This window comes from Ciona intestinalis, unplaced genomic scaffold, assembly GCF_000224145.3.
Source record: "Ciona intestinalis unplaced genomic scaffold, KH HT000085.2, whole genome shotgun sequence".
In the NCBI taxonomy this organism is placed as follows: Eukaryota; Metazoa; Chordata; class Ascidiacea; order Phlebobranchia; family Cionidae; genus Ciona; species Ciona intestinalis.
This window is the reverse complement of record NW_004190407.2, coordinates 89,189-111,474: the sequence shown is the minus strand read 5'-3', so window position 1 is coordinate 111,474 and position 22,286 is coordinate 89,189. Positions and strand designations below refer to the sequence as shown.

At 33.5% G+C, this 22,286-nt stretch overlaps 1 protein-coding gene across 1 annotated transcript in view; it reads right to left on the bottom strand.

Moving 5' to 3' along the window:
* Positions 1–455: 455 nt before the first annotated feature.
* The window catches only part of LOC100183655 (cleavage and polyadenylation specificity factor subunit 1-like), a 24,047-nt gene continuing 2,216 nt past the window's right edge, over positions 456–22,286 (bottom strand). Inside the window, exons 4-33 of the mRNA XM_026838434.1 lie at positions 20,661–20,741; positions 19,800–19,972; positions 19,370–19,510; positions 18,541–18,680; positions 17,941–18,051; positions 16,675–16,768; positions 16,298–16,385; positions 15,636–15,744; positions 15,063–15,113; positions 14,603–14,685; positions 14,011–14,085; positions 12,573–12,740; positions 11,937–12,005; positions 11,125–11,302; positions 10,173–10,318; positions 9,659–9,828; positions 8,967–9,147; positions 8,497–8,596; positions 7,851–7,957; positions 7,232–7,330; positions 6,753–6,866; positions 6,012–6,164; positions 5,089–5,205; positions 4,389–4,567; positions 3,918–4,059; positions 3,285–3,437; positions 2,626–2,772; positions 1,749–1,896; positions 1,280–1,435; positions 456–601 (exon numbers count right to left, since the gene is read on the bottom strand). Coding sequence (XP_026694235.1) covers positions 468–601; positions 1,280–1,435; positions 1,749–1,896; positions 2,626–2,772; positions 3,285–3,437; positions 3,918–4,059; positions 4,389–4,567; positions 5,089–5,205; positions 6,012–6,164; positions 6,753–6,866; positions 7,232–7,330; positions 7,851–7,957; positions 8,497–8,596; positions 8,967–9,147; positions 9,659–9,828; positions 10,173–10,318; positions 11,125–11,302; positions 11,937–12,005; positions 12,573–12,740; positions 14,011–14,085; positions 14,603–14,685; positions 15,063–15,113; positions 15,636–15,744; positions 16,298–16,385; positions 16,675–16,768; positions 17,941–18,051; positions 18,541–18,680; positions 19,370–19,510; positions 19,800–19,972; positions 20,661–20,741 — 3,807 coding nt within the window. The 3' untranslated portion in view covers positions 456–467. The remainder of the gene's footprint in view (positions 602–1,279; positions 1,436–1,748; positions 1,897–2,625; positions 2,773–3,284; positions 3,438–3,917; positions 4,060–4,388; positions 4,568–5,088; positions 5,206–6,011; positions 6,165–6,752; positions 6,867–7,231; positions 7,331–7,850; positions 7,958–8,496; positions 8,597–8,966; positions 9,148–9,658; positions 9,829–10,172; positions 10,319–11,124; positions 11,303–11,936; positions 12,006–12,572; positions 12,741–14,010; positions 14,086–14,602; positions 14,686–15,062; positions 15,114–15,635; positions 15,745–16,297; positions 16,386–16,674; positions 16,769–17,940; positions 18,052–18,540; positions 18,681–19,369; positions 19,511–19,799; positions 19,973–20,660; positions 20,742–22,286) is intronic.

Here is a 22,286-nt window from a genome sequence, read left to right as displayed (position 1 = left end):
GTGAGCCTTGAACCTGGGAGCCTCCAGTTACGAGGCACACACTGAATCATAGCCACCACAGTGAGCCTTGAACCTGGGAGCCTCCAGTTACGAGGCACACACTGAATCGTAGCCACCACAGTGAGCCTTGAACCTGGGAGCCTCCAGTTACGAGGCACACACTGAATCGTAGCCACCACAGTGAGCCTTGAACCTGGGAGCCTCCAGTTACGAGGCACACACTGAATCGTAGCCACCACAGTGAGCCTTGAACCTGGGAGCCTCCAGTTACGAGGCAAACACTGAATCATAGCCACCACAGTGAGCCTTGAACCTGGGAGCCTCTAGTTACGAGGCAAACACTGAATCATAGCCACTACAGTGTACTTCAAACAAATTAAAAAATTTTTCATTCTAAAAACAAAAATGTAAAATAAAAAAAATGTGAAAATTTTCTCCTGCAAAAAAAAACACAGAAAATTTTCTACTTACCGAAAAGCTTTTGGATTTAACCCAGCAATATGTTGCAACCCTGTTATCATTATATTTTGCAACATAAGCAAACGACGGTAGACCTTTTCAGCGACAGGTAGGACATGGCATATAGAACCATCTAATGTGCCTAAAAAATCGCATTTTTTTTTTATTTCTTGAAAAAATGGTTATTTAAAAATAAAAGAAAAATGAGAATTAATGGGAAAAAAAGGAATTTAGTTTTATAAGAACTGTTATTTCCCTGCCATTTTAGGGTAAAAAATAAAATTTGTTTATTGAAATGGGTGTGGGGTGTATGAAACAGAATATCTGTGTTATAATGACTGTCATTGCCCTGTCATGCAAGGATATTGAATGTAACTTGCTTTATTCTCGCAGAGCTGGAAAACGACAGTCGTTATAACATGGGTGTTCTGTTTTATACACCTTGGCTTACGAGTTACCATGTATGTTACTTTGTAGGTGATTTTTTTCTGTGTGGCTGATAATTTGGACAACCCATTAGTGACCACTGGGTTGAAGGAATTGTCCTTAATTGTCTTGTCCAAGGACACATACGCCCACAATGGTAGCAGGTACGAGCTTTGAACCCATTACCTCTGGGTTACAGGCAGCCGCGCTAACTACTTAAGACTTCAAGTTACATTTCTTACACGTGGCTGATAATTTGGACAACCCATTAGTGGCCACTGGGTTTGAGCAATTGCCGTTAAGTGTCTTGCCCAAGGACACATACGCCCAAAATGGTAGCAGCGACGAGCCTTGAACCCATTACCTCTGAGCCAATTTACATTCAATTTCTTACCCATCATTGTAATATGTACGCCCGCATAAGGCTGGTTTGGTAAACCCGTTGATCGGTCCACCCCGCAAGCTGCTACCCTCCACATGCAGTTTGCCCTGGACCCTATATGCATGTCGGCCCGCTTCGTGAGCCTACTACCCCCATGGCTTTCGTGGTCTAAAAAAAAAATTAAAAAAAAAAAATTAAAATTTTGAATTTTTTTTAATGTGTAAAGTACCGTAAGGTAAAAAAAAAAAAATAAATAAAAATTTTGAATTTGTATGTATACAGATGGATACTATTATCATAATATAGCATATTCTTTAATTACCAATGCTGTTTTACAGATGTAAAGATATGATAAAAAAAATGATTTTTTTCATTTTGAACCATAATTAAGAAAAAAAAAAAAAAAAAAAAGTAAATAAAAAAAAAATTAAAAAAAAAAGTTTTTTTTTACATTTTTTTAAGTTTAATTTTTTTACTGTACCCTCTGGGTCATATGCAAATAAAACCAGATTTTTTTCATGATCAGAAACGAGGAAATTAATGCCAGTTCCATCAACTACAAGATCTGCAGTATAAACTTCAAGGGGTCTTACGTCACGACTTGTAACGGATAACGTCTTAAAGTCAGTCTGAAAAAATATAAGTTTTATAAAAAAAAAATCACTTGTAACTGATAACTTGTTAAAGTCAGTCTAAAAAATTATAAGTTTTTTTAAAATATTTAAATTATTAAAGGTATTTTTTTGTATGAATGATATAGTAGGGTGGGGGAAGATGGGACACCTTTTCATTCTATTTTCTCGTCCCATTTGGTAGTTAACAAAGAACATTCAAAGAATTATAAAACCGTATTCTCATGACTTCTGTAGACCGTTGTTCATTGTTTAAACCAAGATCGGGATGTTTGGATATTATGTGCTAAAGGTGTCCCATCTTCCCCCACTATACTTTTAATAAGACGTTAGACGAATAAAAATTAATGTGTTGCATAAAAAGTAAACTTGTTAAAATTATGTTTTTTCGTTTTTTTTTTTTTTTTTTTAAAAACTATAAGAAGACACCCATGTTATAACTTGACAGTGAGCATGAGGTGTATGAATACAACATGTGTGTCTGGTGTATAAGAAGACACCCATGTTATAACTCAACAGTGAGCATGAAGTGTATGAATACACCATGTGTGTCTGGTTTATAAGAAGACACCCATGTTATAACTCAACAGTAAGCATGAGGTGTATGAATACATCATGTGTGTCTGGTGTATAAGAAGACATCCATGTTATTACTCGACAGTGAGCATGAGGTGTTATAAGTTGACAGTGAGCATGAGGTATATTAACTATACTATAACTATTTACTTGGTAACGAAGTAGCGTTATGCTACGTTGTATATCTCCCACAAGAGCAAAGCTACGAAAACTGAGAGCATGGTGTATATACACGTTTGTATCCACGAAAGCCAGGCCTCGCAAAGATTGGTTTTCGTCAAATCTCCAAATAAATATCTAAAAAATTTAAATAAAGTGTTAGAAAGCGATTTTTTATGTAAGTTAAGTTGTATTTGACTGACACTTTAGTATTTTTGACAGTATTTTTTGATATAGTAGAGTGGGGGAAGATAGGACACCTGTTCATTCTATTTTCTTGTCCCATTTGGTAGTAAACAAAGAACATTCAAAGAATTACAAAACCTTATCCTCACAACCCCCATAGACCGTTGTTAATTGTTTAAAACTCGATCAGGATATTTGGATATTATGTGCTAAAGGTGTCCCATGTTCCCCCATCCTACTATAGGTACATTTACAACAAAACAATAACCTTGAATTGGTTACACCATTTTTCACAGATGTTTATATAAGTTAAGTTGTATTTAAAGTATTTTTAAGTGTCACGTTTAAAAAAAAATTTTTTTAAGCAAAAACTCTAAAGAAATTTTATTTTAATAAATTCTTTTTGGAACAAATTTATAAAAAAAATTAAAAAAAAAAAAATATATAAAAAAAACTGTTTTTACCTTTTGCCCAATAGCAGTTAATAAATTTCCCTCTAAGCCACAAACAGCAGTAACTGGTCCTTTTTGTTCTTCAGAATATATCTGTTTAAGCTTGTTTTTCGTAAGTGGTTGTCCTGGCTCCGGGACCACTTCTATAACCTCTAAGATTATTATCTGGAAAAACGTGAAATAAAAAAAAAATATATATATACATATATGAAAGAAAAAAAAAAACGTGAAAAAAAAATACAAAAAAAGTTAAAAAAAGAGCTATATATAGGTAAGCTTAAAATAGTTGAATTTTAAAATGTGTGGCCTTAATTAGTCAGCTCTAAAGCTTAAAGTTGCAACCTTATAAAATTGGCTTTAAAATGCGGCCATAAATAGTGGGCTTTTAAAATGCGAACTTAAATGATGGGCATTTTAATTTGCAACCATATACACTTGTGCAACAGTATTTTTTTAATTTGCAGTCTTAAAAAATGGAGTTCTTTTTTGTGGCCTTAAATAATTGGCTCCAAATAGTAACCTTTTTTATTTTCAGTCTTAAACAATGGCCTTTTAAAATTAAGAGCATTAAATTTTCGGCCTTAAATAGTGGGCTTTTTAAACTGCGGCCTAAAATAGTCGGCTTTTAATGTTATTATTACTTACTTTACCACGAGAACTCATTTCTTCACCAAACACATTTACTGTACCAAGAACCAGGAAATTTTGTCGCGCTGAAGAATCTTGACCACAACTAAGCCAGACATTCTTCATGCAAGTAATGTGTTCGAATTCACCCATATCTAATCTACAATAAAATATTTATAAAAAAAATATTAAAAAAAATTTTTTTATTTGAATTTTTTTATTTAACTTTTTTTTTTAAGAATTAAAAAGTTTTAATTTGTTCAAGGCTCACTGTGGTGGCTACAAATCAGTGTGTGCCTCGTAACTGGAGGCTTCCAGGTTCAAGGCTCACTGTGGTGGCTACGATTCAGTGTGTGCCTCGTAACTGGAGGCTCCCAGGTTCAAGGCTCACTGTGGTGGCTACGATTCAGTGTGTGCCTCGTAACTGGAGGCTCCCAGGTTCAAGGCTCACTGTGGTGCCTACGATTTATCCAGAAAAAAGCCACAAACCTTGCGTTTGGTACTAAGTCCCAGCTAGCAGGTGAAATCAATTGCACAGAAAATTTATCAATATGAGGATAAATGAAACGGTCGCCTTTTTCTAGATCCTCAAATTCGCGCTCATTTTCGAAAGTAAGATACGGCAGTCTTGTACAAGGTTCTGATACACTTGTAACCAAAGCGTAGACCTAAAAAATTAAGGAAAAACGATGAGTTTACGGTTTTTTAAAAAAACGATTTTAGAAATTTTTACAAATTTCTTTATAATTTTTTTTTTTAAATAAACGCTCAAATACAATTGTTACTAATGTATATCCCTAAAAATTGTTAAAAAAAATATTTTTCTAAATGATTAATAACTTAAACTTTATAAAATATGTATTATTTTGCAATTTTCTAAATATTTTTTTTAGGCTTTTGATTTTTTTTTAATAAAAAATTCAGATACGCTTGCTATTAAAATACATATACCTAAAAATTGTATAAAAATTTGTGTTTTAGCATGTTTTGAAAATGAAAAATAAATTTGGGGAAAATATTAGGATTAAACTGTTCATGGTTTAATTTTCAACATAAAAAAAATTAAAAAAAAATTTTTTTTTTACATTATTTTTAAAAAGTTTATAAATAAAACTAAATATTAAAAAAAATTTTTTTTTTTTTTTTAAATATTGTAAATTAAACTTAAATTTACATAATAAACCTGTACCTTGTGCTCAATAGAGTAAGCTAGAAAATGCACCGAACAACGGAGCGTTATTTTTCTCATCGGCCAGGCTGTATCATATTTCATGTGTGGGGGTAACATACATATACGTAGTTCGCCCTATGATGTCATAATATGGTTTATGATGTCATATTATAATCTATGGTTTCATTATAGTATTATTTATAATGTAATATAGTAGGGTGGGGAAGATGGGACACCTTTAGCACATAATATCCAAATATCCTGATTGTGTTTTAAACAATTAACAACGGTCTATGAGAGTCGTGAGGATACGGTTTTATAATTCTTTGAATGTTCTTTGTTTACTACCAAATGGGACGAGAAAATAGAATGAAAAGGTATCCCATCTTCCCCCACCCTACTATATGATTGTATGATTAAAAAAATATTTTATTTTTAACTATTTAAAGAAGACACCCGCATTATAACTCAACAGTGAGCATGAGGTGTATGAATACACCATGTGTGTCTGGTGTATAAGACACCCATGTTATAACTCGACAGTGAGCATGAGGTGTATGAACACACCATGTGTGTCTGGTGTATAAGAAGACACCCATGTTATAACTCGACAGTGAGCATAAGGTGTATGAATACACCATGTGTGTCTGGTGTATAAGAAGACACCCATGTTATAACTCGACAGTGAGCATGAGGTGTATGAATACACCATGTGTGTCTGGTGTATAAGAAGACACCCATGTTATAACTCGACAGTGAGCATAAGGTGTATGAATACACCATGTGTGTCTGGTGTATAAGAAGACACCCATGTTATAACTCGACAGTGAGCATGAGGTGTATGAATGCTCTATGTGTGTCTGGTATATAAGAAGACACCCATGTTATAACTCAACAATAAGCATAATATATTGTTATCGACATTACATGAAATCACTAACCTGACTATTAAAATAAAGAAAACCATTTGGGCAGTTGACGTTATGAAACGGAACGAAACAAGAAACAGAACCGTCTACGCTCATTGGGTGGCAGCAGAGAGCCCCACGTATTGTCACAAATATCCAATATGGGTATGGGCCACATAAAAACACCTTAGAAGTAAAAAAGCTTTATAAAAAATTTGAAAAAAAGGTTTGTTAAAATCGTAGAATTTTTTTTAATTAGTTGTATTTGTAAAAACGTTTATTTTGTTAAACTTGAAAAAAATTGTAAAATTTAATTTTTGTTTAATTTGAAAAAAGATTGATAAAAAATGTTTGAAAGAATTTTTTTGGCGGTTGTTTGTTCTGTGATCTTAAAGGGTGGATTTCATTTTTTTTTAAAAAAGAAATTTTAGGCTGGCCTATATGTTTCGCCTAAAATTCATGCTTTAAACAAATCTTTTAACGTTAAAAACACAAAAAAAACATTTAAATTCTTTTTAATTAGCTTAAAAACGCAAAAATAGGGACAATTATAGAAAAGAAATTAAAACGTTTTTTCAAAAACTATATGTATCATAGATATAAATCTGAAAAACTATTTTAAAAGCTTGAAAATTTGTAAAAATTAGTTTGAATTATATAACATAATCCAAATTGATGTTAAAAATTTATTTTAACAATGATTTTTTACATTAAAATATTGTTTTTTGTTTCGTTTAAAAAAATGTTTAAAAAAACTAAAATGTCAAATTTTACCCCAGAATATCCGCCTATGTTTGAAAATGTTCTTAAACAGTTCCTGTGTTCTAATTGGTCAGTTTTTGTCTCATGAGTCACGGGAGCACGTCGTATCATCATGCTGTGATTCACCTAAAAGTGTTTTTAAAATTTTCAAAACAAATTTTTTCACAAAAAAAAATTATTTTACAAATTAAATTTAAAAAATTTTTTTTTTTTAATGAAAGAAATTAGGAGGACTTAATTAGGTAAATATCACTGTTTTTAAATTTAGATTTAAAACTGTAGAAAAAGTTAAAAAATTGTAAAAAGGAAATTTTCGCATTAAAAGAATTTATATATATATTACATATAAATAGGCATATATATAATTGTTTATTAAATAAATAAAATACCAAAATATTCGTGTAGATAATATTAATATTCATAAATAAATATATATCCTTATCAGCAGTACCATTTAGTTATAACATTTGTAGATAAATAAAATAAAATACCTTTTTAAAACGGATTTGTAACGAATTATATTTTTTGAATTTTTCTGGAGCAGAAAATTTGAAAACTTCATAAATTAAAATTTCCTCTTCTATTCTTGCCTGTTAAAAAATTGGTAGAAAGTATGAAAAAAATAAGACCAACAACATTCGAATAAAAAATGGGTAAATAATAAAAAAAATAAACAACAAAAAATACAATAAAAAACAAAAAATGCAAAATTAAATATTAAAAACAGTAAAACAAAGTTAAACTAAAATATTACAGTAGGCTGGGGGAAGATGGGACACCTTTTGACTCTATTTTCTCATCCCATTTAATAGTAAACAAAAAACATTCAAAGATTTATAAAACTATATCCTCACGACTCTTATAGACCGTTGTTAATTGTTTAAAACACGATCAGGATATTTGGATATTATGTGCTAAAGGTGTCCCATCTTCCCCCACCCCACTACAAAATAAAAAATAAAAAATAAATTTAAAAAAAATAAAAAAAAACTATATATTGAAAAAAAATAACACAATTAACAAAAAAACAAACATAAAAATAATATAAACTTTGCAAGAAGTAAACTAAAATAAAAAAAAACATTAGAAAAAACAGAAAAAAAAACTTACAATTAAATGAGGGCTTGAGTTTTTGTATCCTAGACCGACAAGAAGAATTTCAAAAATTCTTGGTTTGTCCGAATATCTTGTTGATGTTGATTTGTCGTCTTTCGAAACTAAACATGTTGATTTTGTTGAATTTTTGATTTGTTCAATTTTTTTTAAATTTGTTCAATTTTAGAAAATGTTTATTTTTGAAAATGTTGAATTTTTGTAATTTAGTAAATTTAGGAAAATTTGTTGATTTTTTAAAAACATCCATTTTGTTGAAGATTTTAAATTTAATAATTTTTCTGAGTTTTAATTTTTTTTGTATGGCTGATAATTTGGACAACCCATTAGTGACCACTGGGTTGAAGCAATTGCGTTAAGTGTCTTGCCCAAGGACACATATGCCCAAATAATCACCCACAAAGTAACATACATGGTAACTTCTAAGCTGGCATGAGGTGTATGAAACAGAACACCAGTGTTTTAACAACTGTCAATTTTCGGCCACGCGAGAATAAATCAGTTATATTCATTCATCAATAACTTAAAAGCAGGCACGAGGTGTATGAAACAGAACACCCGTGTCATAACTACTGTCATTACCCCACCATGCAAGGATAAATAAGACACATTAATTCACACAAACATAATATCACCCTCTTACCTGAATAAGAATGTACAGGCCCACTATTTGTCAGTAATTTTTGACCAAATGAGAAATTTTTAATGGTGTAAACCAAATCCAGGCTGGGCATACTATATATCTGTATAAAGAGTTTATATTTTAGACTTAGTACTGATTACTAAACAACACATAAAAAAATCTGGCAACACAATTTTGTTAGAAAATCAGAAAACAATTTGGCAACATTAAATTTTAATAAAACTCTAAAAAATAATCTGGCAACATTAAACTTTCTACAAAATTAAAACCAATCTGGCAACACTATTGTAACTAAATTACAAGTCTTTTTCAAGGATTAAAAAAATCTGACAAATTAAAATAATTTTTTAAACTCTGTAATAGGCAACATTAAATTTTCTAAAAATCTTTAAAAAAAATTCCAATTCGAAAAACCAATCGCGCAACACTGAAAACTAAAAACCCAAAACTTTTAGTCTGGCAGCACTGACCTCTAAATTCCGATTTTCTCGCGCAATTATCGCCCAGAACGTAAATTCTTCGTTCCCCTCTTTGTCTCCATCTAGAGGCTCGTTTTGGGTGGGGGATTTTGGGACATTTGGGGCAAATTGGGGCGCGAAAATCACGTCGGGGTCTGATTCCCCGTATAACAGTTCGTCTTCTTCGTCTACCCTAAAAATTAGGGGTAAGGGGGTAATTTAGGGGTAAGGTGGACTTTCATTTTTTAACAGTTTCAAAAAACAATGTTTTATTTTTAATAAAAAACAATTTTTTTTGGAGTGCTGTATTACATTTAATGCTTACTGTCAAGTTATAACATGGGTGTCTTCTTATACACCAGACACATATGATGTATTCATACACCTCATGCTCACTGTTGAGTTATAACATGGGTGTCTTCTTATACACCAGACACACATAGTGTATTCATACACCTCATGCTCACTGTCGAGTTATAACATGGGTGTCTTCTTATACAACAGACACACATGGTGTATTTATACACCTCATGCTCACTGTCGAGTTATAACATGGGTGTCTTCTTATACACCAGACACACATGGTGTATTCATACACCTCATGCCCACTGTTGAGTTATAACATGGGTGTCTTCTTATACACCAGACACACATGGTGTATTCATACACCTCATGCTCACTGTCAAAAAAAACATCATATATACGTAAAAGTTTTTGAAGAAAGCGGTGTCCTTGGCAGTGAAGAGGGTATTTCTGAATCAGAAACTCCTTTATTGGAACTGTCTTCAGGTAAAAATACATCGGAAGGGCCACTAGCTGTTTTAAACAGACCACTTGTATCTTTGTACAGACATACATGTTCTATTTGCGGGACCTAGAAAAAAATAATGCCGTTTTCAATTATTTTGTATTATGTAATATAGATATTATGTATTAGTTTTTTATATATAGTAGGGCGGGGGAAGATGGGACACCTTTTTATTCTATTTCTTGTCCCATTTGGTAGTAAACAAAGAACATTCAATGAATTATAAAACCTTATCCTCACGACTCCCATAGACCGTTGTTAATTGTTTAAAACACGATCAGGATATTTAGATATTATGTGCTAAAGGTGTTCTATCTTCCCCCACCCTACTACATGATATTAATCACTTTATTTGTCTCTTCAATTACGGTAGCGAAGATTTAGCTATACAAAAAAAACAAAGAAAATACCTGGTTTATAGATGGGTTACAACATTCTAATTTAACCCCGTTTTCGGAATCGAGATCGTTCGTTAACGTTAACATAATAAGGTCCCCATCGCTTGTTAGTAGGAGGGCATAGGGGTCACATATTGAGCACTGGGTAATGGGGCTCCCTGGGGTAAATTAGGAGTAAAATAAACCTCATGCTTACTGTCGAGTTACATATGGATTTAATAAAAAAAAAATCAAAAAAATCAAAAAAAATCAAATTTACTCTGTAATAAAATATATGCTCAAAAATAAAAGAGTAAAAAGTTAACAATTTATTTTTTAAATATTGTTAAAAAGAAGGCATACTAAAAAAAATTCAGTTTTGTACACGGTATATGATTGCATCTCATGCTCACTGTCGAGTTACTTATAAGAATTTTTGGTATTTTAAAAAATTGTACAAGATTTTGGTGATTAAAAATTATACCACAGTGAGCCTTGAACCTGGGAGCCTCCAGTTACGAGGCACACACTGTATCGTAGCCAACACAGTGAGCCTTGAACCTGGGAGCCTCCAGTTACGAGGCACACACTGAATCGTAGCCACCACAGTGAGCCTTGAACCTGGAAGCCTCCAGTTACGAGACACACACTGAATCGTAGCCACCACAGTGAGCCTTGAACCTGGGAGCCTCCAGTTACGAGGCACACACTGAATCATAGCCACCACAGTGAGCCTTGAACCTGGGAGCCTCCAGTATTGAACCTGGGAACCTCCAGTTATGGGGCACACACTGAATCATAGCCACCACAGTGAGCCTTGAACCTGGAAGCCTCCAGTTACGAGGCACACCCTGAATTGTAGCCACCACAGTGAGGCTTGAACCTGGGAGCCTCCAGTTACGAGGCACACACTGAATCGTAGCCACCACAGTGAGCCTTAAACCTGGGAGCCTCCAGTTACATGACACACTTAAACAAAACCTACCTAACTCCAGGGGTATATGTTGAAGTAGTTTAACGCCCGCCAATAACCACACTCCTGAAGCACAAACTTGTAAAATAAGCTCTTTATCACCACCAATGTTACCGACAAAAACCGATTGTTCTCTTGTGTTAAAACCACTGTTTTCAACTTCCATTATCTCTTTACCAGTTTCCAAAATCTAACAAAATTATAGAGTTTTTTTTGGTAAAAAAAATTGCATTTTCTAAAAAAAAAATTTTTTCGCCATTTTTTCCAACAAATTGTATATATATTATAAAAAATTAGGATTTTTTTAATTACATAAATTCTAATGTATATCTTTTTTAAAATTATACATTAAAAGGTTTCCTTTTTTATAAATTAATAAGCAAAACTGTTTTATTTGTTGTTTAAATTGTCAGCCATACCCAAAAAAACACCTACAAGCAGTGGCGCAGCTGGAAAAAAAAATAAGGGGTGGAGTTTTAATCAAAAAAATTTCAAAAAATTTTTTTTTAATTTTTTTTTTATTTTTTTTTTGGTTTAAAAAGGGGGGGTCGCGACACCCTAATTCCCCCCTGGCTGCGCCGCTGTATACAAGTAACATACATGGAAACTCGTAAGCGCGCATGAGGGGTATGAAACAGAACACCCATGTTGTAATGACTGTTGTTGCCCCATATTCATTCAACCATGCAATTTATTATTCAACATATTAAATATTTTGGTTTTTAATTTTATATATTTATTTTATCATTCTATCATTTTCATTTTGCTTAAAATTATTCAAAAAAAACAATATTAGTTTAAATAAACTTAAACAAAAAACTTACAAGCGTAGATTCTTCTCTGCTAAGGATTAAATAACTATGTTGTTGTTGTTGTGTTTTTGTGGGTAATTCCTGAAAATAATATAATTTTAAATGAGTAATTTTTCAAATAAAACATTTTTACAGTTTTCTTTTTTATTAAGTATTAAAATTGATTTTTTTAGCAGTAAAATTTAAAAATTTTTAAAAAATATTTGTATTTGTTTTCGTTAAAATGTTATTTTATTTTATAATGTTTTTAGAGTAATATTTATTTAAAAAAATTACATACAAATTGTATATACAATTACCGTATTTTCGCTAAGAAATTTGGCAGTCGATAATTTAGTTAAATAATATTTATTTATATAACAAATTTCAAGCAATAAAATATTCCTAAAATAAATAATATGTTTAATAAAATTTATTTAACAATAAATTATTTCTCACAAAAATATTACGTTTTTTTTCGGTATGAAATTAAGTAGTCAAAAATTTTGTTTAATTTTACTTTATACCACTTTTTAAGCATAAAAGTATTTTTTAAAATAAATAATTTATAACATTTTCTTAATCAAAAAAAAAATATTCAGAAAATAAATTATGTTTTTAAACGATTCATCAAGCAATAAAATATTTATCAAATAAAAAAAAATTTACCGTTTTTTCGCACACAGATTTGACAGTCCACATGTCAATACATCCAGGCAGTTCAAAAGTTGTGACAACTTGTGGTTTTACTGATCGTTGTAAAACACTTATTGCCCCATTTTTTCCATGGCCCGATAAAATTGCGAGTTCAAGGTCAGATTCGCGCTGAGAAACAAACTGAAGAAAAAGATATTTGAAAACTTTGTGCTCGCTGTTGAGTTATAATATGTTTTTTTTTTGTGCCAGACTTATATGGTGTATTCATACACCTCATGCTCGCTGTCGAGTTATAACATGGGTGTCTTCTTATACACCGGACACACATGGTGTATTCATATACCTCATGTTCACTGTTGAGTTATAACATGGGTGTCTTCTTATACACCGGACACACATGGTGTATTCATATACCTCATGTTCACTGTTGAGTTATAACATGGGTGTCTTCTTATACACCGGACACACATGGTGTATTCATATACCTCATGTTCACTGTTGAGTTATAACATGGGTGTCTTCTTATACACCGGACACACATGATGTATTCATATACCTCATGTTCACTGTTGAGTTATAACATGGGTGTTTTCTTATACACCAGACACACATGGTGTATTCATACACCTCATGTTCACTGTCGAGTTATAACATGGGTGTCTTCTTATACACCAGACACACATGGTGTATTCATACACCTTATGCTCACTGTTGAGTTATAACATGGGTGTCTTCTTATGCACCAGACACACATGGTGTATTCTATTCATACACCTCATGCTCACTGTTGAGTTATAACATGGGTGTTTTCTTATACACCAGACAGACATGGTGTATTCATACACCTCATGCTCACTGTTGAGTTATAACATGGGTGTCTTCTTATACACCAGACACACATGGTGTATTCATACACCTCATGCTCACTGTTGAGTTATAACATGGGTGTCTTCTTATACACCAGACACACATGGTGTATTCATACACCTCATGCTCACTGTTGAGTTATAACATGGGTGTCTTCTTATACACCAGACACACATGGTGTATTCATACACCTTATGCTCACTGTTGAGTTATAACATGTATTGACAATTGCTCCAACTCAGTGGTCACTAATGGATTGTCCAAATTATCAGCCATACATAAAAAAAAATCCCCTCAAAAATAATCACCCACAAAGTAACATACTTGGTAACTCGTAAGCTGGCACGAGGTGTATGAAACAGAACACCCGTGTTATAACGACTGTCATTTTCCGGCCATGTGAAGATAAAGTAAGTTACATTCAGTGCAGCCAGAAAAAACTAAGGGGGAGGTTTAATCAAAAAAACTTCAAAAAATTTTTTTTTAATTTTTTTTTGATTAATTTTCTTTTTGTTTTGGGGGTCGCAACCCCCTAACCCCCCCTGGCTGCGCCACTGGTTACAATCATTCAATTAAGACTTACTTCTTCAGAGAGAAATGCAGGTTCTCCTAACTCAGCTGCCCCGCACGGACCAATATTAACAAGGCTGTCACATACCTAAAACAAATGTGATTTTTTTGTAAAAAATTATATATAGGGACATTGTACAGACATATATGTTCTATTTGTGGGACCTAGAAAAAAATAATGTTGTATTTAATTATTTTATATTATGTAATATGTTATGTACTAGCTTTTTTATGTATAGTAGGGTGGGGGAAGATGGGACAACTTTAGCACATAATATCCAAACATCCTGATCGTGTTTTTAATACTTAACAACGGTCTATGGGAGTCGTGAGGATACAGTTTTATAATTCTTTGAATGTTTTTTGTTTACTACCAAATGGGACGAGAAAATAGAATGAAAAGGTGTCCCATTTTACCCCAGCATACTATAGTACTGTGGGGTAAGTTTGGAATAAGAAAATTTAGGAATTTGTAAATATATACACTTCATGCTTACTGTTAAGATATATCATGAGTGTCTTCTTATACACCAGACACATATGTTGTATTCATACACCTTATGCTCACTGTCAAGACAGCTAATTTAAGAACATTGTCAAATTACCTCAAATTTATAGGACGACAGCGGTTCTGACGTAACTGTATCTTTACCGTACATCTGGAGATCGATATCGTTTGTGTCTGATGCTGTGGGAAAATAACAGTTAGATTGCGAAAAAATAAATGAATGTAACTTGCTTTATCCTCACTTGGCGGAAAAAGACAGTTGTTATAACATGGGTGTTCTGCTATTCTCGCGTGTGGGAAAAAGACAGTGGTTATAACACGGGTGTTCTGTTTCATACACCTCGTGCCTGCTTACGAGTTACCATGTATGTAGATTTAAATGAATGAATGAATAAATGTAACTTACTTATCCTCACATGGCGGAAAAAGACAGTCGTTATAACACGGGTGTTTTGTTTCATACACCTCATGCCAGCTTACAAGTTACCAAGTATGTTACTTCGTGGGTGATTTTTTTTAATACTTTTTAAATTAATATTAAAACAGTTTATACCTGCCCAGTCTGCAGCAGTATTTAGACGTTTTCTTTTTGCTGCTGGTTCCTCTATCTGAAAAAATTTAAGGCTTAATATTCCACCTCATGCTTACTGTCAAGTTAGGATATTTTTTTGGCAAAAAATCACTACAGTGAGCCTTGAACCTGGGAGCCTCCAGTTACAAGGCACACACTGAATCGTAGCCACCACAGTGAGCCTTGAACCTGGGAGCCTCCAGTTACAAGGCACACACTGAATCGTAGCCACCACAGTGAGCCTTGAACCTGGGAGCCTCCAGTTACAAGGCACACACTGAATCGTAGCCACCACAGTGAGCCTTGAACCTGGGAGCCTCCAGTTACAAGGCACACACTGAATCGTAGCCACCACAGTGAGCCTTGAACCTGGGAGCCTCTAGTTACGAGGTACACGCTGAATCGTAGCCACCACAGTGAGCCTTGAACCTAGGAGCCTTCAGTTACAAGGCACACACTGAATCGTAGCCACCACAGTGAGCCTTGAACCTGAGAGCCTCCAGTTACGAGGTACACACTTAATCGTAGCCATGAAAATAACCATTATATTTTATAAAACCTGTGTGGTAGCAGTTACGGAATACTGGTCTTGCTTCTGTATATTTTAAAAGCAGAGAATTTCCAAGTCTTGATCCCAAAAACAGAAAACCGTCGTCCAGTACAGTAAGCTGAAAATAAAGTTTCATACACCTCATGCTCACTGTCGAGTTATAATATGAGTGTCTTCTTATACACCAGACACACATGGTGTATTCATACACCTCATGCTCACTGTCAAGTTATAACATGGGTGTCTTCTTATACACCAGACACACATGGTGTATTCATACACCTCATGCTCACTGTCAAGTTATAACATGGGTGTCTTCTTATACACCAGACACACATGGTGTATTCATACACCTCATGCTCACTGTCGAGTTATAACATGAGTGTTTTCTTATACACCAGACACACATGGTGTATTCATACACTTCATGCTCACTGTCAAGTTAAAACATGGGTGTCTTCTTATACACCAGACACACATGGTGTATTCATACACTTCATGCTCACTGTCAAGTTATAACATGAGTGTCTTCTTATACACCAGACACACATGGTGTATTCATACACCTCATGCTCACTGTCAAGTTATAACATGGGTGTCTTCTTATACACAAGACACACATGGTGTATTCATACACCTCATGCTCACTGGCGAGGTACAAAAACACTCACGCAAGAAGTAAGAACACTTGACGCTGATTTATCGAAATGAAAGTTTCTCACACTCCGCATACTGTCTACTAGCAATGTGAGAACATATCTGAAAAAAAAATTTTTTTTAGCCAGGGGGGGTGGGGGTTAGGGGGTCACGCCCCCCCTTCTTTTAAACCCCCCCCCCAAAAAAACAAAAACAAAATATTTTTTAAAAATTTTTTGAATAAAACCCCCCTCCTTATCTTTTTTGGTGCGCCCCCGAATATATATATATATAAACTATTTAATGGTAATTTTACAGTTTTAATACATTAAACAGTTTTCGAGCAGTTTAAGCTTTGAATTTTATAATAATTTAATAAAAAAATTGGGTAACAAAAGTTACGAATATTTACAGTTCTCCGTTTTTAAGCGAGATCACCAAACTTTCGGGAGAAATAAACATCGCGTGACTACAATCTAACGTCATGCATACGTCTTCTTGTGGTTCTGTGGATAATAGAAATGTTATATAGTTAATAAAAATGTAAAAGTTTTTAACATTTTTATTTTTTTAAAATTTTTTATATTTTTTTTAATTTATAAAATATATAAATATGCATTTGTTTTTTAAAAGCTAAAATAAGACAGTTATTTTGGGCAATGTCAAAAAATACGCTAAAATAAGTCATTTATTTCATGTAATGTCAAAAAAATCAACAAAATAAATAAATTTTATGCAATGTCAAAAAGTATGCTAAAAAAAATCAGTTATTAATTTTGATGTAATATCAAAACATTCACTAAAATAAGTCATTTATTTGATCATATACAGCCTTAAAAATATAAAAAAAAACAGTTATTTATGGCAGTGGTTCCCAACTCGTTTTTAAGGCGACCCATTTTAAATATAAATTCAGTTCGGTAAAATCTTGCGACCCAAGCATATTGTCGTAAAATTTTAAAAGCCATACAAACAAAGCATTTTTTGCAAACATTTGTATACTTTACTTAAACAGCAAATATCCAAACTGTTTTCAAGCACCTGCAGGCTAAATAATCAAGGGGACAATGGCTATTATGAAACATTCAACGTGTGAATTGCTATTATGTCGTAATTAATTGCCAGGTCAAACAATCGCTATTATAATGCAATGAATCCACGTGTGAATCCCTCCTATTACGTAATAAACATGCTGCTTGGTTGAGGAAAACATCGTAAATATGAATCAGTTCTACTTCTGTAACATTTTTAGGTTGTTCACCACCGCCTGTTGCAATGTTTAATAGGCAAGTTACATTTAATTTAAACGCAACTATGACAAACTGACAAAACCAAACGACCCAAAAAAATTATCAGGCGACCCACTTTTGGGTCGCGCCCCACGTGTTGGGAACCACGGATTTATGGTATATAACAGTATTTTATTAGATAAAATAAATCAGTATGAAAAAACAGCATTTTAATAAAATACTAGAAAGATAAATTATATAATTATATAAAATAATATCATAAAAATCGCTAAAAAGTCAGTTATTTTATGTGATATCAAAAACTATAATAATATAAATAAGTTATTTCGCGTAACAGTATTAAAATCAGTATTTTAATGCAAAATTTAGCTTGTTTACAAAATCAAAAAAATGAGTCATTTTATGTAATAATTGCACATTAAACTTACTTAAGGGAAACGAAGTTGAATTCTCTGTGGTTGAATTGAGTGATGTACCGTATGGGGGGACGCTCTGATTCAAATATAAAATAGAATTCACGGCGAAAATAAGAACACCACCTAAAAAAAATAACAAACATGTTACAAGTTATGTATTTTATACAAATATAAAATAGAATTCACGGCAAAAATAAGAACACCACCTGAAAAAAGTAACAAACATGTTACAAGTTATGTATTTTATACAAATATAAAATAGAATTCACGGCAAAAATAAGAACACCTCTTAAAAAAAGTAACAAACATGTTATACAGCCTATATTTCATACTACCATTGTGGGCGTATGTGTCCTTGGGCATGACACTTAACGGCAATTGGCTTAACCCCGTGGTCACTAATGAGTTGTCCAAATTATCAGCCATACATAAAAAAAATCCCCTAAAAAAATCACCCACAAAGTAACATACATGGTAACTCATAAGCTGGCACGAGGTGTATGAAACAAAACACCCGTGTTATATCGACTGTTGTTTTCCAGCCACGCGAGGATAAAGTAAGTTACATTTAGATTAAAAAATAATGTATTAATAAAAAATTTAAGGTCTTACCTATTGGTTTAGGTACAGGGTAAGCATATTTACAATCAAATGGTAACCCATTAAGTGACCAAACAACTGGATGCAGTTGTTCTGCCATATTTAACGAGATTGCGACGATGTTACATGTGTCTTGCCGCATTGCTACTCTTCTGTAAATTATAAAAAAATGGATTTAAAAAAAAATATTTTTTTTAGGATTTAGTAAAAAATTGTAATAAAAAATTTGTTACTTTTCTTGATTTTTTTTGTTAGAATTTGTAGTAAAAATACTATTTTTATTGTACGGTTGATAATAAACAACTCATAAGGGTTAGAGTTATCATGTATGTAGCTTTGGAGGTGATAATTTGGGGTATTTTCTTTATGTATGGCTGATAATTTAGACAACCCATTAGTGACCACTGGGTTGGAGCAATTGCCGTTAAGTGTCTTGCCCAAGGAATTTAAAAAAAAATTCAAAAAAGTTATCACAAACAAAGTAACATACATGGTAACTCGTAAGCTGGCACGACGTGTATGAAACAGAACACCCGTGTTATAACGACTGTCGTTTTCCAGGCACGCAAGGATAAAGTAAGTTACATTCATTCACAAAGTAACATACATGGTAACTCGTAAGCTGGCACGACATGTATGAAACAGAACACCTGTGTTATAACGACTGTCGTTTTCTGGCCACGTGAGATAAAGTAAGTTACATTCATTCACAAAGTAACATACATGGTAACTAGTAAGCTGGCACGAGGTGTATGAAACAGAACACCCGTGTTATAACGACTGTCGTTTTCTGGCCACGTGAGATAAAGTAAGTTACATTTAAAAACAGACAATTACACACCCCGCCCAGGTTCTTAGTGATTCAAAAAGAACCAACAAAGTAGGTTCATTATATCCGTGTAGAAACTGTATATCAATTATACGCTGCAGTCTAGCGTCCACGGCATGCAGGTCTATCGTGTAAGAAGTAGTCGATCTTTTGCTGTAAAAAAAATTTTATACAAATTTTTGGGGGGGAATTTTAGAAAAAAAATATTACGATTTTTTGGGGTTAATTTTTTTTTAATTGTTTTGTTTTTGTAAAAATTTCTAAGTAAAGTTTTTAAATTTTTTGGGGGTAATTTTAGAATCGTATTAAAATTATACCATTTTTAGTTGGAATTCGAAATATTTTAGTTTCAGTTCGAGACAAAATGAAACCAAAAAAAAACAACAAAAAGAAACCAAAAAAAGCGACAAAAAGAAACAAAAAAACGATAAAAAAAACTTACTTTTGCAAAGAAACATTATCTTGTGGCGCAGCACCATCATCAGTGGCAAGTGCCGCGGTATTTGCTCTGAGTGGCACCACAGCCACTGATTTAGTTGTCAGTTGTAACGCCACACATCTGGATTCAGGGTCCACAGCTATTTTGGGTAACGTGATTCTCTGGTATGATCCATCCTGGAACAAAAAACAAACAATTTTAAAAGCCACAATTTTAGTCCAAATTCTAAAGCCACAATTTTAGCCTAAATATAATTTCGCAATTTTAGTCCAAAAAATAAAGGTTCCATTTTAGGCTCAAAATATTAAGCCACAATTTTTGCCTAAAATATTAAGCCGCAACTTTATGCAACTTTAAAAATAAAGCGGGAATTTTAGAGGCAAAAAAAAAAAGTCTTAAAATAGATAAATACATAATATATATATATAAATATATATATTAATTTAAGTCAACAAATTAAAGAAAAACTTTTCTGGCTACAATTTATAGGCGAAAAAACAAGGCCAACCATTTAAAGTGGCTATTTCTAAATATGAATGAATGTAGTGTACTTTATCCTCGCGTGGCTGGAAGACAACAGTCGTTATAACACGAGTGTTCTGTTTCATACACCTCGTGCCAGCTTACGAGTTACCACATATGTTACTTTGTAGGTGATTATTTTTTCAGAATTTTTTTATATTGCTGTTAATTTGGACAACCCATTAGTGACCACTGGGTTGGAGCAACTGCCGTTAATAGTCTTACCCAAGGACACATACGCTCACAATGGTAGCAGTGCTAAGCCTTGAACCCATTACCTCTGGGTTAGAGGCAGGCTAACCAACTGTGCTAAAGCTCCAAAAAACAAAAGTAGGTACTTACTTTATATAAAGCATCTTCAAAGTAATGAAGTGACGTAGTTTTGATATCATGAGTAGCTTGATCGAATTCTATAATAGATAGCTGAAAAAGAAAAAAAGAAAATTGTTAAAAAAACATTTTTTCTACTGTGATTTATATTTTTGAGCAGCATATTCCTTACATTGTAAGATTGAAAAAATGCTTGAATTTTACATTTTTTTAGCTTGATAAGATTCTATTATAGACAGTTAAAAAAAAAAAGTGTTAAAAAAATTTTTTTTTTCCTAATGTGATTTTTGAGTAGCATAATATTGCTTAAATTCTGAGATTAAAAAAATGCTTGAAATTTTATATTTTTAGCTTGATCAAATACTATTAGAGAAAGCAAAAAAAAACAGACTTGTTTTTGGGTAGCATATTAAAAAATTTTAGTGCTTAACTTCACAAAAATGCTTTAAAATTTTACTTAAACTAAAAATTGGAAATTCAAAATTTAGGCTGTCATAAAGACTATATATATTTTGCTAATTTGGAATAAAACAATTTTAAACTTTATATACATTACATATACTAAAACACATACTTTTGCTTCAGCAAAACTGAGCAAAACAGAATCTAGTTTCGCGCCAGCTAAACGCACAGATCGCATTCGAACAACGTTTCCAAACAATTGCCATGAGCCTATTTGTTGCAATTTCTCTTTCACAACTGTATTTTCTGAAATGGTTTTAGAAGTAGTAAGTTTGGGCCTCCAGTTACGAGTCTACGACGTACACACTGAATCGTAGCCACCACAGTGAGCCTTGAACCTGGGAGCCTCCAGTTACGAGGCACACACTGAATCTAGCCACCACAGTGAGCCTTGAACCTGGGAGCCTTCAGTTACGAGGCACACACTGAATCTAGCCACCACAGTGAGCCTTGAACCTGGGAGCCTCCAGTTACGAGGTACACACTGAATCGTAGCCACCACATTGAGCCTTGAACCTGGGAGCCTTCAGTTACAAGGCACACACTGAATCTAGCCACCACAGTGAGCCTTGAACCTGGGAGCCTCCAGTTACGAGGTACACACTGAATCTAGCCACCACAGTGAGCCTTGAACCTGGGAGCCTTCAGTTACAAGGCACACACTGAATCTAGCCACCACAGTGAGCCTTGAACCTGGGAGCCTTCAGTTACGAGGTACACACTGAATCGTAGCCACCATTGAGCCTTGAACCTGGGAGCCTTCAGTTACAAGGCACACACTGAATCTAGCCACCACAGTGAGCCTTGAACCTGGGAGCCTCCAGTTACGAGGTACACACTGAATCGTAGCCACCATTGAGCCTTGAACCTGGGAGCCTTCAGTTACAAGGCACACACTGAATCTAGCCACCACAGTGAGCCTTGAACCTGGGAGCCTCCAGTTACAAAGTACACACTGAATCGTAGCCACCATTGAGCCTTGAACCTGGGAGCCTTCAGTTACGAGGCACACACTGAATCGTAGCCACCACAGTGAGCCTTGAACCTGGGAGCCTCCAGTTACAAGGCACACACTGAATCGTAGCCACCACAGTGAGCCTTGAACCTGGGAGCCTCCAGTTACGAGGTACACACTGAATCGTAGCCACCATTGAGCCTTGAACCTGGGAGCCTTCA